Source organism: Palaemon carinicauda, chromosome 1, assembly GCF_036898095.1.
Source record: "Palaemon carinicauda isolate YSFRI2023 chromosome 1, ASM3689809v2, whole genome shotgun sequence".
Classification (NCBI taxonomy): domain Eukaryota; kingdom Metazoa; phylum Arthropoda; class Malacostraca; order Decapoda; family Palaemonidae; genus Palaemon; species Palaemon carinicauda.
The window spans coordinates 70,413,347-70,432,378 of record NC_090725.1 but is presented as its reverse complement, the minus strand read 5'-3'; the positions used below and the strand labels follow the sequence as shown (position 1 = coordinate 70,432,378).

Sequence of the window (19,032 nt, the reverse complement as noted above, 5' to 3'; positions counted from 1 at the left end):
TAGAAAGATTCTTGATCTTCGTCCAAGGCTGCAGACTTTTTCTCAAGGCTGCAGACTTTTTCTCAGTATTGGGGGAAGGCGAGCACGTCTGTCTCAGCGTTTTGCGGTTGCTCTGGAGCACCACACTCTGTTTATGTCCTTGAGTTTGGACCTTAGGACGATGTCTGTCACGGAGGCGAACTGTAAGGAACCTAGGATCCTCTCTTGGTTCCTTCTGGAGGTCAACTTTTCCCTGAGAAATTGTTTTGTATTCTTCGCTATCTCCTTCCTTTTGGCTTTGGGGAGGCACAGCGTATGGGAGCACAGGTCCCATTGTAGTCCCAGCCATTGAAACTTGGTCTCAGGGACCTGGCGGGATTTCTCGAGGTTGACTTGGAATCCCAGTTGTCGAAGGAAGGTGAGGACTTTGTTCGTTGCTATGCGGCAATTCTGGGCATTGTCTGACCAGATTAGCCAATCGTCTAGCTGGGCCACTACCTGTATCCCCTGAGTTCGAAGCTCTTGAATTAGTCTCTGCTAGTTTGGTGAAGATTCGTGCTATGTTGAGCCCGAATGGTATCACTTTGAATGCATAGGCTTGTTTGCCTAGCTTGAAGCCCAGAAAATGACGAAAATGCCTTGCTATTGGAATGTGATAGTAGGCATCTGTAAGATCGATGGAGGTGGTGACGGCCCCACGGGGAAGTAAGGTCCGCACCTGTGAGACGGTAAGCATATGGAATTTGTCGCAACGAATGAAGGAATTTAAACGAGACAGGTCCAGGATTACTCTCCGTTTGTCTGAGCCTTTCTTCAGCACGCTGAACAAGCGCCCTTGAAATCTTAAGCGACGTATGCTTTGGATTGCATTCTTTAGTAGCAGATCTTTTGTGAAGGAACGTAGTTCTTCCGTGGGTAGTTGGTAAAAGCTGTTCGGTGGAGGAGGTCCCTGTATCCAGCTCCACCCTAGGCCTTTTGAGATGATGCTGGAAGCCCAATCGCTGAACTTCAAATGGTCCCGAAATTTGTACAATCTCCCTTCTACCTGCAGTTTCTCAATGGTTGGAGAATGATTTGTCTCCTCTGCTTCCGCGGGAAGACTTGCCTCGGTGGTAACCCCTTCCGCCACCTCGGCCACGAAAGGCACCCCTGGAACCCCTGTGACGCTGGTAGCCATGGAAAGAGCCCTGAGACTCATACGTAGGGTTAAAGGCGGGGGAGAAGGAAGTCGAGGCGATCTGAGACTGAGGGACCAGAATGTATTGCTCTTGTTGTTGGCCCTTTGAGGTAGAAGGCTGGGGACCTTGAGGAGCAGGTTGGACTGAGACCGGTTGAACCACTTGCAGAGGTTGTCTGAATTGGGAAGATTGGAAGGGCCTCAATCTCTTCCTACCTCGAATTGGGGTACTAGTAGGCTCATACTTCCTCTTGGGTACGTGCCTAATCGTGGCTTCGGATAGGACGTGTCGTCGACAACGGGTCCTGGCGTTTGCAAAATCATAGGCGTCAGCCATAAAGTTTTGCAAAAGCGACTTAGTGAGGACCTTAAGGAGGTCCTCCTCGTAAGTGGCGATGGTCAATTCAGAAAGGGCAACCGAATTAAGGGATCTGCTGAATCTACACCTCGACTCGAATTCCAATTTAATGAGAGACTCCGGGAGTTTGGGAAGCCGTTCGCTGAACTGCGTCGAGGCACAGTCCGGGCTCAACTTACCTACCGAGAAGGTAGCTGGGGCGTTCCGCCAACATTCATTGTCTCCCGGAAAGAGAAGGGAGGTCAAGTAGGTCTCCCTGAGTTGAGGTAAAGGCTTCTCTTCCTTGATAGCCTGAAAGACCGTCTCTATGATCTTGGTCGCACATGGGGTAGGGGTCTGGTCGTCGGCCACAAACATAGTATAAGAACTCTTGTAGGCCGTAATCATTGTGTTCAAGCAGTCCCACTCATTGAACACGCCGACCAAGACAGACTGTGCCTGTTCTTTAGGAAAAATAACAGTTTCCTTTGGGACCTTATCCAATCGAATTAGTCTCTCTTCCGTGAGGCGAGCGTAGCCAGGGAAGGGGAATTCAAGACCCGGCGGGTAGAATTCATAATCCGCAAGGCTGGGTACCGAAACCCTCAATTGACAACATACCCTCCGAGAAGGGGGCATGCAATGCTAACCTCCAAGGGTTATTCTTATTGAAAGGAGGAAGCTTGGAGGCGTCGGGGATGGGGTATTGCTGTTGTGGCGGTAGCAGCCCCGAGCGCACGAGTCCCTGAACTAGGCTCTCCATGGAAGCTATTCTCTCGTGATTGCTGTGTATGAGACGATAGCATCGACTCAAAATGAGCAAACATCTTCTTGGAACAATCCACCGGGTTAAATGATTCCGCCAAGGGGGGGGGAACAGGTGCCGGAACGGAGACTACTCCATGAGAGGTTGAGGGCACAGCAATTGGGTCTTGAGAGACTGGTGGAGGAAGATTTAGCCTTCGAAGATGATGATTTCGAAGACTTGTGGTCTTTGGAAGACTTGTGGGTCTTATATAAAGGCTAACAATGAGCCTTCACCTTGGGGATAACAGGTCGGGGACTGACATCAGTCCCGGTTGTCCCCGGAAAACCTCGAAAAGAAGAGTGATCAGAACTAGAAGAGAAAGCCGGGTTAGGGAGAGGAATCGTAGCCCGGGAACCACCTGACTCACCTACGTCCCTACCTGCGTCGGGATCATCCAGAGCCATGGGTTCCACATAGAGGTTGAGGGTAGCGACGTCCTCAGTTAGGGTACCGCCCGTCTCTTCTTGGTCCGGGGCCAGAAGGGATTCGATGCTCTCGATGATAGGGTCCACCAACTCTTTGGGGACCGCAGCTGAAGTTTTAGCATGGGGGTAGAGACGGGAACACCATTCCTCAGAGAGGATATAAGGCTGTTTGGCCTTCACGTTGCGGGCGAACCCGCCAATCCAGACCTTGAGGGTAGCCTGAGCTGTATCATTTTCAAATTGGGAGCTCTGAAAGAGAAAAGACTATTAGTGAGGGATATTTGTGCCAAAGAAAAGTGGAGAAGTCCAAGGACTTCGTAGACACGAAGTGAAAGGCATGCGGGAAGTCCAGAGGACTGTGGCCTTAAAAATAATAATCGTAATTAATGTAAACCATCGAAATTAATCGTAACTCCCTACAAGTCTGTATTAATGAAAATGCCCTCACCGAGTCAGATGTTAGAGTGGAGGTCATTGTGTAGCACAGTGTTGCCAGATTATCAGAAATTTCTGGATATCTTCTGAAATTTGCAACTATTGTCAGGATTTAAGAAATCATGGCAGAATCTTCTGAAATTTGTAATGATTTGTCAGTTATTTCCCTAAATTTTATAAATATATACAGAAATCTGGGAAACAAATATAAATAATAAACTTCTAAACATTTCTAGGGAAATGGAACGGAGAGAGAGAGATTGCCTGTTAAAAGTTACAACTCCCGACACTTTTCAGGAGTCACATGGTCGTGGGACACAGAGAGAGAGATTATGTTCTAAACCGTTTCAAACATGTAGGCAACACGTATGTTTTCTATATAGATTTCAGTGGCACAATATTGGTCCGACTGTTCGAAAGGTACCATTATTGACAGTCACTTTCGCCATGTTCACTCGGATTTGAACTTCTGTTTCAAGTTTGTTGTCTTGTCGCCTGATTAACTATCTTACGGTAGGATTCTGTCATTCTGATGTGATTTCATATATAACTACACTTGATTAAATCTCTTATTCACCATTTAGAAGAAATATTGAGTTATTTGTTGAAATCAGTCTAAATAAACAACTTTGTATGTAGGCCTGGGCATAGCCCTTTTTTTTAGTGAAGACCACGGTTTCATATATATATATATATATATATATATACATACACATATATACATATATATATATATATATATATATATATATATATATATATATATATATATATATATATATATATATATATATATATATATATATATATATATATATATATATATATATATATATATACATACACACATACACATACATATATATATATATATATATATATATATATATATAATTGAAGTTACGGTTATTTTTTGTATTCAGTCAAATAGATTACAATTCATTTAATATGTCAAAGGAAATTGCCAATAATTTACATATTTTTGTTTGTAGTATGTTATTAATATCGTAGTTTTTTCTACTTTCAAGAAAATTCTAATTTGATGCATAGGCCTAAGTATTATTGAATTTTTCTTTAAATTCATATAAGAAAAATGTACAATTGATTTTTTTTTTTCTTATTTCCTTTTGTATAATCAATTCATAATAACAAATAGAATAATTGTCAGAAATTTTTGGAAATATCCAGAAATTTTGTTGCAAATTCCTCAGAAATTATTCAGTGACCATCTGGCAACACTGGTGTAGCAGACTACACAATTGTCCGGATGCCAAACAGCTAAGTCATCCACTTGGACAGAACAGTGGGCGTGCGAACGACACACGTCATGGCCGCAGGGTTGATGGAGGACAACGGCACATGCCGTCATCGCACAACGTACAGTCTGTAAAATAAGATACACGAGTATCTTAAAGGAAAGCAAATTAGGGGCCTGGAGGCCCCGGAGCTTAAAATATATATATATCAATATCATAAAAAATTTTTATATACATCATTTATATACATCAAGTATCTTGAAGGAAAGCAAATTAGGGGCCCGGGGGCCCCGGGTGCTTAAACTATATCAATATCATGATAAAAGATTTTATTACGACTGTATTATGAATGAGAATAAGTCAGTCCGTAACCGTGATCATATCAAAAGAGGGAAGGGAAGGTCGAGAACTAGGATCGTATATATAAATATATGTGACTAATATATAAAGTTAATCCAAGTAATAATAAGTAACGTTGGCTCCGGAGGCTCAACTAAACAACTCGACCAGATGGTAATGCATAAAATCTACGTCCGGGGATCCCGTAATGAAAGTCTTTATATATATATCTACTGTATATGATGTCCGTGAGGTGCGGGACACCATAGAGGGGGAAGGGATCTTTAATGGGTCCGTGAAGTGCGGGACCGAGAGGGAGTAGCACGTACAAAATAAAATAATATAACATGACAAGGTACCACGGACCGAGCAGAAAACTTCCCGTCGACCGTTGGCCAAACGAGCGACGGAAAGAAAACGACTACGACCAGGTAGAGTAGTACAAAAAGTGAAAATAATGTACGTTAATGTATAATAATAATAGCAAGCCTCACAGATCAACGGGAACCGCCCGTGCAAAGAGAGCGAAAGGCCCCGGGGGGGGGGGGGGGGAACATAACGCAACATGGTGACTAACTCGGCATGGGAGAGAGAGAGGGAAGGTAACCCTGGGGTGGGGGTATCGGGCGGGAGAGAGGCTAGGAGTCGGGCGATAGCAGGTACAGTATACCAACCTGCCAGACCCACGATTGATATGATCACGCGGAAAGACTAAATAACACTATAATAAACATAACACATGGTAAAATAAGATAGGAAGGCATGCTGGATGATAAAAATAATAAAATAGTAATAAAAATAACGATATATCAATCGTAAAACAAACGAGGGAACGAACATGAGACAGGAGAAAACCAAGCCTAACAGCGCTGGGAGTTAGGCAGGGCTACCAACATAACACAAAGTCAGTGAAGTGCCGACAAAATGAAAAACTAATATCCGACTCATGAAAGTCCCTCGAGCTAATGCAAGAAAAACGAATGACGTTAATAATGAGAAGCATGTCCGTGGCGTGCGAACGTAAAACAAAATTAATGGAAATAGAAACGCCCGAAGGCGACCAGGCATGCCAACCTAACGAGAATACGCCAACGTATATCGCAATAACTTATCGTAATAACAAGACATCAATATAATAAAATAACACTGTGTGTGAACCGTGGATACCCAGAAAGTTCATAACTAGAAACAATCAGTATGGAGGACTCATTGTAAAGTGTTAAGAACTATGAGAGAGAGATAGGAGGAGGCCGAGCGCCATGAAAGACCCACGCGGGGTCGTGAAAAATAAAACTGTCATAATAGACACAAAAAAGGGCAAGGCCCGATCCAAAATCTCAAAACTCATAGATCTGGTACTTAGCTTAGATGGGGTGACCGTAGAGTCCGACATCTTGAGGTAAATCCAGGTAAACCAGCGAAATTCACACACCGAGGCAAAATATGTATAGATAGCGCGTGCTATGAAAAAGGAGTGACGTCATTAGCGTGGGATCGCTAGTAGTAGTAGGATGTTGAACGGCACCTCGCTGTTCGGGGATATTGACAGGAGATATCTAAATGGTGCGAGACCTCTGGTTGTGATTTATTCACGCCCCTGTATTATACCGACACCTTATTAAGGTGAGCAAGCTGGGTTCAACCTAGCATTCCTATAAAAATTTTTCTATGGTAAATTCATAGCAGTTTTTACCTTAGAAATGATGTAAAAGGAGCATTTCACTGGGCGGCACGGGTCGGAGCCCAGAAAATATTTTTGTGGTTGGTACTGTTGGGCGATCCCACTGCATTCCTGATGACAGTGTTTCCGTTTGCCCTATGACCAAATATGCAATATCATTCAATACCAATAATATTTTGAAGTTTTGTCATAGTAGTTCATGAAGAACTAGATTTAAATCTAATGATAGGCTTGAAAGTGAAGGTACATACTGTAAATTGAATAGGGCAACTATTTTCCCTTGAATTTTGTAATAGCCTTTCTTTTGGAAAAAGTTTTAGCAGCAGCTCATTGGCATACCAAGTCAGTTTTTGCTATACATTATCTTAAAGAATCATGGTTTGCTTATGAAGGTTGGTAGGCTCGAAGCTGTGGTATAACTAATTTTGAGATCAGTTGATTTTTAATTCTCTTATCTACTAGTATGTGGGATTTTAATTTCATAATTGATTTGGAATTAATCAAAGTATCATTTAGATAAAAGAATATCAATTAGACAAGCTACGGTCCAATATTTTGAATAGCTTTATTGAAAAACTTGGGGTCCTGTATTTCAAGCTATATTTTGAAATAGTTAGCTAAAGTAATCTAGAGCCTGTTAATAAATCTTAACTCAGGTATATTGCTTTCAATTAGATTAATTAATTCATTTTCTCTCTTTCCCTCACATGTTCATATTGCTGACTTCCACACACTACTGGAGGTGGGATACCTCCAGTATTGTTTGGAAGGCAGCAATATGAAAATAAGATGAGGTTTTTGGAAATCAACAGAATTTTAATAATAAAATTTCTTATTTCTATACTCCTCTAATGTGCCTATACATGCCCACCCTCTTCTCCACTGTCCTGTGGTATCAAGAGGAAAGGGATTATTTCTACTTCAAAACTAAAATACAAGACAAAGTGACACTGGCGCATCAGTTATTGAAGAGAAAAAAAAATAAGAACATTTTAAAATTTGATGGGAAAAGGTAAATAAAATCAAGTTTCTGAAGCAATAGCAATATGAATATCAGGTGAGTAAAGGCATAGAAATAAGAAATTGAAATTATCTTTTTCTTTCCTTTGCCTCAGTCATTAATCCTGTAGTAACACTTTTTTCCACTACAGAAGTTTGCATTTCTCATATAGTTTTAAACTTATTAGTCCATTGCTAAATATTTAGACTCACAAATACACCCATAAAGTTTTCTTTATAATCATAAATCTTTGGATTGATGGTTATCCAGTATTTTAATAAAATGTTCTTGTATGATTCTTTTAATGCTTTGACGTTCACTTCATCTTAACTGGCACAGCCATCTAGTGAGCATTAAGAATTCTGTTTAGCAAGATATTGAGTTGTCTCATTAAAGTAGCAAGACTACAACTCTGAAGGCTTTTATTATATATACAGACATTTGAATGAGACTTCGAGTTCTTTTCAAATGCTTGCACAAAGAATTTGTATTTTAATGAGAATTGAAAATTTGAGCAAGCTTAAGTTAAAGTCGAGATGAACAAACATGAAAGAACTATAGGAAATGGAGGAATAAATATATGGATAAATTTGAGTTTATGGAATCTAGGCTGCAAGGCTATTCAATACCATATGGTATTTACGGATAAAATCCAGGCATTGGGCCAGAAAATCTATTTTCATTCCCACAGAGTAACACTGAATCCATTTGTATATAGTTTTCAACATACAATACAGTACTGAAATATTAAAATATAAGTCAGCTATTATTTTAGATGTAAGGCAACATCATACCTGGTAATTTTTTCAATTTTTTTCTTTGAAATTTATATAACCTGAGATTATCAAAATATCTGGCTAACATATAATTTTCTTAAGGTCATGCAGAAGAGTATGGTATATTCTAAATACTGTACAGCATAAAACGTATTTTACAGCTAGATTACCATTTAATACTAAGGTTACATTTTTGTTCGATAATTTATGATACATAATATAAGATGCAAAAGATTACTTGGAGACGTAGTATCTATATGTATTTATTTTCAATTCTAAATTTTTTTGTACACTATGCAGAAAATGGCTAGGCAGCGTTGCCAGGTTGGCCTTTTTCAGGCCCAAAAACCTCAAATTTGGCCTTTTTTTTTAAATTGGTTGACCTTTAGTAATATATGAAAAAAGGCGGACCTTAAATACTATATATTTGGTCTTTATCTACTATTAGGTTGGTCTTTTAAACCTGCCTTTAATTAAAAGTTGGCCTTTTCTCATTTACAAATATTGACAACCGTGTGGCTAGGTGTCCTAGAGCGTTCACAAAATAGAGATTATGAATGCAAGCAATAGAAAATTCATTATCTACATGTCTCAACTTCAGAAGTACAGCACATAATGGTAAAAGTTTGAATTAGAACCCTTTAATACTGCTGCTATTTCACCAAATGTAAAAATTACAGTGGATGGCAACTAAGACAGTAAGGCATATTTACAACTGAAACTTAAAAAGACAAGCCATGGCTCTCTTCAATACAGAGTTCTAATTGTGATATAGAATTGCATAATAAACGGATTTTGAGCGAAGTGAAAAATCTATTTTTGGGTGAGATAGCCATGGCGTCCTGATGGAAGGTTCCTTCAGTAGCTTCCTTGGGTATATTTAAGTTAAATATACCCTAAGGAAGCTACTGAAGGAACCTTCCATCAGGACGTCATGGCTTGAGCCCAAAAAACTTATATTCAGTTAAATTGAAAAGGCTACACGCTTCGTGTCTAATGCACTCTCCACATTAGAAAATTAATCGTGAATGAAGGTCAATGGACTATAAAAAATCGACTGTATCAATTTTGAAATGCTGTTTGGTCCATATCTTTATCTATTCTATTAACTTCTGAACTTTCCAACTTGATCGTGGAATGTCATGGTAGGCTACATAAGCTATATTATTATTATTATTATTAAATGCTAAGCTACAACCCTAGTTGGAAAAGCAGGATGCTATAAGCCCAAGGGCCCCAACAGGGAAAATAGCCCAGTGAGGAAAGGAAACAAGGAGAAATAAAATATTTTAAGAAGAGTAATAACATTAAAATAAATATTTTTTTATATAATCGATAAAAACTTTAACAAAACAAAAGAAAGAGAAACCAGATAGAATAGTGTGCCCGAGTGTACCCTCAAGAAAGAGAACTAACCCAAGACAGTGGAAGACCATGGTACAGAGGCTATGGCACTACCAGATCAGGCTTGAGAATATTGGCTATTTGAGTACCACCTGACGTTAGGTAACTTAACCCTTTGGTACATATGCCCAATCCAAAGTAGTGGACAGGTACAGAACTTGTGCTGAGATACAAAAGTGGCGCTTGTGCAAAATAGTTTATTTGGTAAAAATTGGTACGTCCAAACTATAAGTGACGTATGCTTCTGAATTTATTACATTATATCGGCAAATGAGTAAACTTTTCGCAAAGGAATCAGAATATCTTTTCAAGGCTTGGGAGGAGAGAGAGAGAAAAAAAAAAAAAAAAAAAAAAAAAAAAAAAAAAAAAAAAGATATAACGTGAAATGTTTAGCGAAAATCGTATATAAAATCGTATATTAAAAAAGACGTTATAACGTGAAATGTTTAACGAAAATCGTATATAAAATCTTATATTTAAAAAGACGTTATAACGTGAAATGTTTAACGAAAATCGTATATTAAAAAATACGTTATAACGTGAAATGTTTAACGAAAATCGTATATTGAAAAAGATTTATAACGTGAAATATTTAACAAAAATCGTATATAAATTGTTAAAATAATCATGATAAATATAATGATTATGTTCTGGAATTTCCTTTTATATGCAAATTATGTAGGTGTTGTTAATATTTAACGTGAAAGCAATTATTTGCTATAAATGTGTTTGCTGATGAGCTGTTACTGATTAAAAAAAGGCTATTATTTTATGGAGTGCAATTTTCAGATTTTCTAACCAATTTATGTTGACGTTTCACGTCGTACCTAAGTAAGGAATAAAGATAAAATGAAAGTATATGTAGGATTAGAAAGCTGATTAAATTTCCTATATCAAACAAAAGTAAAAAAATATATTTACTGTCTTAAAGAGAGAAAATGTCATTGGAACACGAACAAAATTTTCATTTTTGTGGTAAGGTATTTTGTAGCAGTTTCTCTTATAGAATAGTTTATGTTTTCACACAATTTCACGTAGTGGCATGTACAGTCACTCATACAAGTTGATGGATGTCCGGATGTTTAAGAGGGATTTCCATGTCACCCCTTTCTGGACGACAGGTGTCTGTGAGTGCGAAAACGGTCAACTGTATAGTTGAATATTTGACCGGTCTCGCGCTCCCAGACACCTGTCGTCCAGAAAGGTGTGGAGTATAAATCTCTCTCAAACACACTGACATCCATAAACTTATATGAGTGACTGTACAGTTACTAAGAATGGCCTTTTCAATGATACATTGGACATGGACATTGCAATTATACTTTCACCCGCCTATAGAAAATGATCTATGGGCCCATAAATTCTCCCCGATTCCTCTGGCTCACGGCTCTAAATATGTTTACATTTTCCGCAATATACCTTTTTGCACTTCATTTTGAACAATGAAGCAAAACTGTTTGGCACAGAGCAATCCCTTTGTCCGAAGTGCATTCGCCTTGACAAAGGATCACATCACTTTGACATAAAAGAAAATTATACCGTAATTAATAAAAGGAACCTATTTAAGAACCAACCTTCAATAAACCAAACTGTTTGAGCTAAGGTTTCAAAGACGCACAATTTCTATTCACTATTACATGTTAACAAAAATAGAAAATATACTTAGCGACTTTGAACTTTCCAAATTGGTGGCTCCTTGGAATTGTAGAAGTTGGTTCCTTCTTGTTCTTTAAATCACTTAATTTTTAAAGAAAGCAGTTTATCTGGCGGAGGTTTTAGTACTACTACTCTGAAGGACAAATACTCTCCCCGTTTTAACTTTTTCGCCCTACCGCACTATTGAACTAGTTTTTTCGGAAGAGCTAAACGGTAACAATCGATTATTTACGACCGTACAACTCTACAAGTACTTTAATTCGCGGCATCTCTCAAATATTTATACAAATTATTTATACTTTTATTTATAATATTCGATCTATTTATTTATTAATTATTTATTTAATTTAAAAAGAACGAAATATACTTCAATACTTAATTAATTTGATTAGTATTTCACCTCTTATTATTTACTAAAGTTCTACACATTTCCATGCCAACCCTGAAATTTCTTTTATTTTACAACAGAATTTCAAAAATCGCTTTGACATAACTAAAAACACAACGCTCTTGACGGTTGGCACTATCTTTCAAAATCACCAGTTGACATTGTCTCTAAAACTGAATGACAATGTTGAATAACCTTTAACATTGTTTAAATTCATTTTAGGCAATTTATAGAGCGGCAAAAGAACGAATATACGCTTCTATAGGTTATTTAATGAATAATCTGTCTTTCATTGTAGTTGACATAAGTTTTTTATGTATATAAACCATAGATAAACATAAGAAGTGTAAATAAAAGCGATAATGTTTAACAATTATAGCCAAACAAAATATGCAGTTTATTTAAAGTTAATCAAATCAAGATAGACCTTCGCATTATCTGATCATTTAATTGAATGACCTTACATTGCACATACATATATAATGAAGAAACTTTCTACTCCCATATATCCTCCAGGGTTAGCATTGGAATGATAGTAATCAGAATCGCAGGAGTTCTGGTGTTATGACGTTAAATGATGCATTTAATTTTCCAATTAGAAACATTTCCCGGAATTTCTTCAATGTCAGTCCTTCTCTTCGAGCTGCCCTAACATGGCACATATCAGCTACATCATTGAGATGGTTCTTGATTCGAGCTTTCAGGATATTATTATTATTATTATTATTATTATTATTACTATCCAAGCTACAACCCTAGTTGGAAAAGCAAGATGCTATAAGCCCAGGGGCTCCAACAGGAAAAAATAGCCCAGTGAGGAAAGGAAATAAGGAAATAAATGAAGAGAACAAATTAACAATAAATCATTCTAAAAAAGTAACAACGTCAAAACAGACATGTCATATATAAACTATTAACAACGTCAAAAACAAATATGTCATAAATAAACTATAAAAAGACTCATGTCCGCCTGGTCAACAAAAAAGCATTTGCTCCAACTTTGAACTTTAGAAGTTCTACTGATTCAACTACCCGATTAGGAAGATCATTCCACAACTTGGTAACAGCTGGAATAAAACTTCTAGAGTACTGCGTAGTATTGAGCCCCATGATGGAGAAGGCCTGGCTATTAGAATTAACTACATTTTCAATATGATTCAGAAATGGAGAGTGGAGAGGCGGCCTTTTAATGTTTAGATTTGGATAGTGTTCTTCAATGTTTCTGAGGATAAGGTGCGTTATCCATCACAATAACCGTGTCAGGGTTGTCGCACGCCCTAAGAATGGCTTCTACGGACGTTACGAAGTCGGTAAAAATGTCTTTCCAACGGATTGAGTATGAGTTTCATGATACACTAATCCATCTGTATTGGAGATGGCAGCAACGAGGGTGATGTTGTTACCACGTTGTCCTCCAACAATCCTATGAACCGTTTGTCCTCTGGGAGCTCTCCTATAAGTCCTGCTCGTATATAGGTTGAAACCCATTTCATCTACATAAATCTTATGCTCTCACAATCCCTCTTCATACACATAGTGAGCAAATTCTGCTCGTTCCTGCTTTACTCTCCCTGAATTTCTATCTTGAGGAATGGTACAACACATTTTCATGGTTACGAGCTCCGCAGCAAGAGCTTTTTTGACAGAACAATCTGAAACAGGAGGCTTATCAGGAAACACTTCTTGCAGGGTTTCATTCAACTCACGAACAATAATTGTAAGGTTTATCTTCAATCTGCCTAACTAGAAAATCTAGAGCTTCGTTATCAAGTTTCTTTCGCCATCCACCTTCTTTAGGTCGACTCTCTACATCCATCCCCTGTTCTCTGAAATTTTCGAACGATTTCATATGCAGTGTTAGAAACCCAAAAATAAATGATAGAGGTAAGAGTTGCAAAAGAAGTGGAAAGCATAACTGTTTCCTTATAGGGATTACAGTTTTCGTTAAATTAATTAATTCAATCAGAAAGGATTGATATTTGTGTTCGACTGTAGGGAATAGCCGTTCGGTCGTTAGCTTGACTCGAAGCTTTACCTTTTTATTCTTAATAAATTAAAAGTAAATAACTTAATGCTACTTAGTATAGTAACTATTAGCGTTAATGATCAGTAAAATTAATAATAAAATCAAACTTACGAATTAAATGACTTAAATTCCAACAGCAATAGTTCACTTGCTGCCAAGGGTATGTGTTACAGTAATGGAGTCTTCCTCTTCGTATGCATCGATTATCCTCTCCTTATCCTGAAGATTAACTCGTCGGTGATTCTTGAGGAGGTCTAGGTATTGTTCTTGAAGGGTAGGTTGGTGTCTCACTTTAGAGTGGTGTAACATGAATGTTTACAAATTTGCCTGGTAAACCACCATAGAGGTTGTTACTCCGCAATTGTGTACTTTAGATGTCAAAGAAATGTTGAGGGTACACTCGAGCACACTATTCTATCTAATTTCTCTTCTTCTTGTTTTGTTAAAGTTTATATAGTTTTTATAGATATTTATTTTAATTTTATTCTTAGCATATTTATTTTTTCCTTGTTTCCTTTCCTCACTGGGCTATTTCCCCTGTTGGAGCCCCTGGGCTTATAGCATTCTGCTTTTCCAACTAGGATTGTAGCTTAATAATAATAATAATAATAATAATAATAATAATAATAATAATAAAGACCTCTTGAAACAATCAAGTTGTTGAAATGTCAAAGTGATTTGATTATGCCAATCTCATATAGTTAATTGTCAAAGGTCGGTTGAGTGACTGTCAATTCTAATAGAGAACTGTCAATCTAATGACGTTAACTGTCAAATACTGTGAAATGTCAATGGAAACAAAGAGATTGTCAATTTCATGTATGAACTTGACAATTTCTATTTGCTCATTTGTCAAAGTTTCATATCAGTGTCAATTACTTTTGCATAATGCCAAACCATTATGTAACATTGTTTAAACTGAAGTGCAAAAGGTTGTATAGAAACTTTGTAACAAATAAAGCCATAACAAGTATTCATGAGTGAATAAAATGTTCACCAAAAAGTATATAAATTATTAATTTTGAGTGACTAAAAATTAAAATCAAGATGTGTGATGTAAATTATCAAATTAGATGGATTTCTTTATAGAAAAATGCAATTAAATGTGATTATACTGTAAATATTGTGATTGTAAAGAATATGTAATTTAACTTTTTAATAAAAAGTTAAAAAAAAAAAAGTGTAACGCATAAAGCTATGACATGTATTCACGGTCTCTCAAGAAACATTAAAGAACACTGTTAAACAACAATTTACTAAAAAAAAAAAAAAAAAAATAAATAAAAAATAAATGTAAAACACGATCCACAAAAAAAGATTCCAAATACGTTTTTCACAAATGAGCAATAAAGCCAAACTGGGCCATGTGACCAGGCGATTATTCATCTTTATTTCTCGCTAAAACACTAAGAATTATTTACAAGTATTCACATCCATTCAGGAAACACAGGGGAACGCCATCAAGCAGTACTTTTTCGCAAAAAAAAAAAAAAAAAAAAAAAAACTACAAAGCACGATTCACAACAAGATTCCAAACACGTTTTTCACGAGCGTGAACAAAGCCAAAATCGGTCAAGAACTCAGATGATTATTCATGTCATTTCACGGTCAAACGATAAAGATTATCTAAAAGCATTCGCACACACTCAAGAAACAATGGAGATCGCTATCAAGTGATAATTATTGCAAATACTGAAAAAAGGGGATCCCGAGAAAGAATCCCAAAATATTTCCACGAGCAAGAACAAGCACAGTTAAACTGGGTCAGTCGCTTATATGAACTGAATGAGTTATACCTTCCATGCGCCGGAACTATCCATTTTCTATGTCAGTATTGTACGTCAAGCATCTCCACACATAAATGTTCGAAGGTTGACACTATTTATGCCGAATGTTTTTACAAAATAAGCACTGGAAGACATACAAAACGAAAATTATTTTGAAGCAGAAACGAGTCAACGGATCCCCAAAGGATTAATATAGTACCCAACATGATCCAGATACTATGAATATCACCACATAGAATTTAAAAGTAGCCCGGTCATCAAACTCCATAATTTAGATATTGATATCGTGCAGTTAAAGTTTTTAAGGAGCTGAAGCTTTGTTTTGTTCACATCCTTATTGGTATATATCTGAACATAATAATGTCATTAAACTTTCACACTCCCACTAAAACTAAATGTAACTACTTTTCTAAAGAAAACAGCTGTAACTAAACCTAGGCGTAGATCTAATATATTTTTTTTAATCTCAGAATAACACCTAAAAACTTTCATATAAGACTAACCAAACTATCAAGCTCATCTTAGAATTAAGTTATAAATACAACTACTATATCACTATAATGGGCCTCTAACGCAAATAGATATCTATCAACAATCAAACTATGAAATTTCTTTTTAATAATCTATCTCAAATACTGTAATACTGATAGATATCAAATTTAACTTATATTATTAACTTATATTAAAAGTCCTTCGACTTCCACTGATATTTCTTTCTTACTTTTCCAGAAAAACGTGAAACCATAGGCACAACCACTTCAACCCTAGTGACACCAATCCAAATAAAAGTGCATGGAGGTTTCGAACCCAGAAGTGGTGGTTTTCCTACTTCAAACCGAGAAATGTTTGGGGATATTGGTATAAACACCTCAAATGGCTGCTATATAATCACAAAAGAGAGACAAGAAGTAACCAAAGGCAGTCCACATAGACACAGGGATACTTATTTGGGAAAACCTACACACATCACCAATGGACAAACTAAACAAACTGTGACGCACATAGTTCAAACAACAATTCGTCCAGCATCAATGAACGGGGGTCCATCACATTTACACTCCACTGGACCATCACCCAGGGAGGGCGCAGCTTCTACTGGAAGGAGTCAACGACTTCACGGCGGAACAGTCAAGAGTTCTCCATGGCCAGGCTTCCCTTACGCAGAAGAAGGGTCACCCCAAATAGCACATGACCTGGAGGGCATTCTGCCAGGCGGCATGACTATAGATAGTCTATTGCAACAACTGCGAGCACTTTCTTAATGTTCAACTTCTGGTGAGAAAAATATTATTCTGTTGCTTTTGTACCAACCGTGTGTCACACAATTGTACATAATTCCTTTTGTATATATTATGCTTGTATCTGCGCTCTTCCCTCGCACTAAAAAGAACCTGAATGATCGTGTCTCCGGTTTTGCTCTGTCACGTCCTGTTGCCTTGAGGTTTTGTATATAAAGGAGTGTTCCTTAATAAACAACTCGGTCGTTTCCAATCTGCCTTTGAGTTCACAACCCTCTCTCGGCACCGTCACATTGGTGATTTTCCCGAGGGTGAGCGAAGATACAAGCATAATATATACAAAAGGAATTATGTACAATTGTGTGACACACGGTTGGTACACTTTACACAAACTGATACATTGCTATATACAGTACTATACCACACAAAAAATTCACTGTGGAAACTGTACTGACGAATCAATTGAAAATTGTGCAATAATTTAATAGCATTCTTCTTTTTTTATCTGGACAGTGTTAAGTGATAGTTAATGTGATTACACAAATTAGGTTATTTGCATATGACAGGCGTGTAATGAAGTGGATATTTCACTTGTAACCTTAGAAATGCAACTGGTTGCTTGAATATTTGTACTGCAAACCTTTCCCTATTGTATGCTGTAATAATTTTGATCACGAAAAAAACATATTTTTTTCCAGGATTATGTTAATTTGACGAATGCAAGAAGTAGGCCTACTCTTCATTATGCATATTCCATCTAAAATTTATGTCACACTAATGTTGTGTAAATGGGCTTAAGCAGTTGTCTTCCCTTAAACGTCCTGTAATGCCAAAGAGTGCACCTTCCTTAAGATCTCTGTTGTAATTGCAAAATATAATGACCTTGAAATTAAATTGATTACCCTATTTTGCCAGTCACACAACACAATGCTAATGATTTAACTTCAAATGATGAACAGATATTTAACTTGCATCTGTTTTGAGACACTGACTGTTAAAATAGTTTATCAAATTGATTTCTAGGTCACTGAAACAAAGTACTTATGTAAACTAAATAATATAAACCAAACCATAAGGTGTACTTCAAATACTACATACAGAGTTCCGAGATTAATCATCACTATTGTGGAAATTAATGCTGCTAGCCAAATAACCATCTTGAACTGGGCATTTCAAATACTTGTATACAATATGAACATTGCTAAGCTATCTAGTCTCATAGCCATCAGATGGTTAAATCTTCTTCAAACCTCTTGAAATTACTGTACTGATGTACATAAACGCGTGCTTTCTGTTTTCTAACTTTCCTTAAATGGGAAAAATGTATATTTTAAGATATTGTGATACACTTCCTAATAACGATTCTATATACTATATGCAATTTTGTTTACTTTCTGGTCTTTCTGTTACATCTTTAAGACAAATATATTATGTACATGGATACCATGCTCAATAAAGTAAATTACAAAAAATCTGTTTTGTTAAATTGTTGATTTAATTTACCCTTTTACAACCACCTCCTGAGAAAAAGGAAATCATACGTTTGAGCTTACAGTATGAGCATGCTCAAAATGGCAATTATTGCATGCAGATAATTTAGTTTGAATCGCCTCCATAAGAACACACTTTAGACTGTTGACATTAATCCAAAATGCCAAATTCTTAACAAGCAACGTTTAACCCTTTTACCCCCAATGGACGTACTGGTGCGTTTCACAAAACTCATCCCTTTACCCCCCTGGACGTACCGGTACGTCCTGGCAAAAAACTGATTTTTACATTTTTTTGCATATTTTTTATAACTTTATGAGAAACTTCAGGGATCTTCCAAAATAATGAGACCAACCTGACCTCTCTATGACGAAAATTAAGGCTGTTAGAGCAATTTAAAAAAATATATATTGCAAAATTTGCTTGAAAAAAAAATGCCTGGGGGCTAAGGGTTGGAAAATCCCAAAAAGCGTTGGGGGTAAAAGGGTTAATATTCTGAAAATGACAGCAGAGAGTATGTAATCTTACCTTGATAATTTAAATCCTGTTCAGACAAGCATACTGCCTACAAAACTCCTTTTCAATCAGATGCTGAAATTCAAGACAAAGGAAGTCTCCTGTTAAAGCAAGCATATGTTCGGAAAAATAGACAGAGGCAGTTCCTGCCCGCTTGATGAAATCTTTATCAGACACTTTAAAGATATATTTATTAAATTGAAGGAGTTATATTCTTCCATAATTATTATGCATGTAGAACAGTATATACAAAAGGGATGTATATTTAATATTGCAAGTAATGCAGGTTCTTTTCGTGATGATCCTTAATCCT

The 19,032-nt window shown here is 36.8% G+C and overlaps 1 protein-coding gene and 1 long non-coding RNA gene across 6 annotated transcripts in view; one reads left to right on the top strand and one right to left on the bottom strand.

Annotated features, from left to right (window-relative positions):
• The window catches only part of sif (still life), a 1,404,800-nt gene extending 1,386,628 nt beyond the window's left edge, over positions 1-18,172 (top strand). For 3 of the 4 annotated variants that reach the window (XM_068381983.1, XM_068381997.1, XM_068381990.1), the window contains one exon: positions 16,204-18,172. In XM_068381983.1, the coding sequence (XP_068238084.1) occupies positions 16,204-16,736 (533 nt within the window). In that variant the 3' untranslated portion in view covers positions 16,737-18,172. The remainder of the gene's footprint in view (positions 1-16,203) is intronic. The other variant, XM_068382005.1, reaches the window with a different exon arrangement.
• The window catches only part of LOC137648870 (uncharacterized), a 215,145-nt gene that overhangs the window by 57,184 nt on the left and 138,929 nt on the right, over positions 1-19,032 (bottom strand). The gene's annotated exons all lie outside the window — the stretch shown is intronic.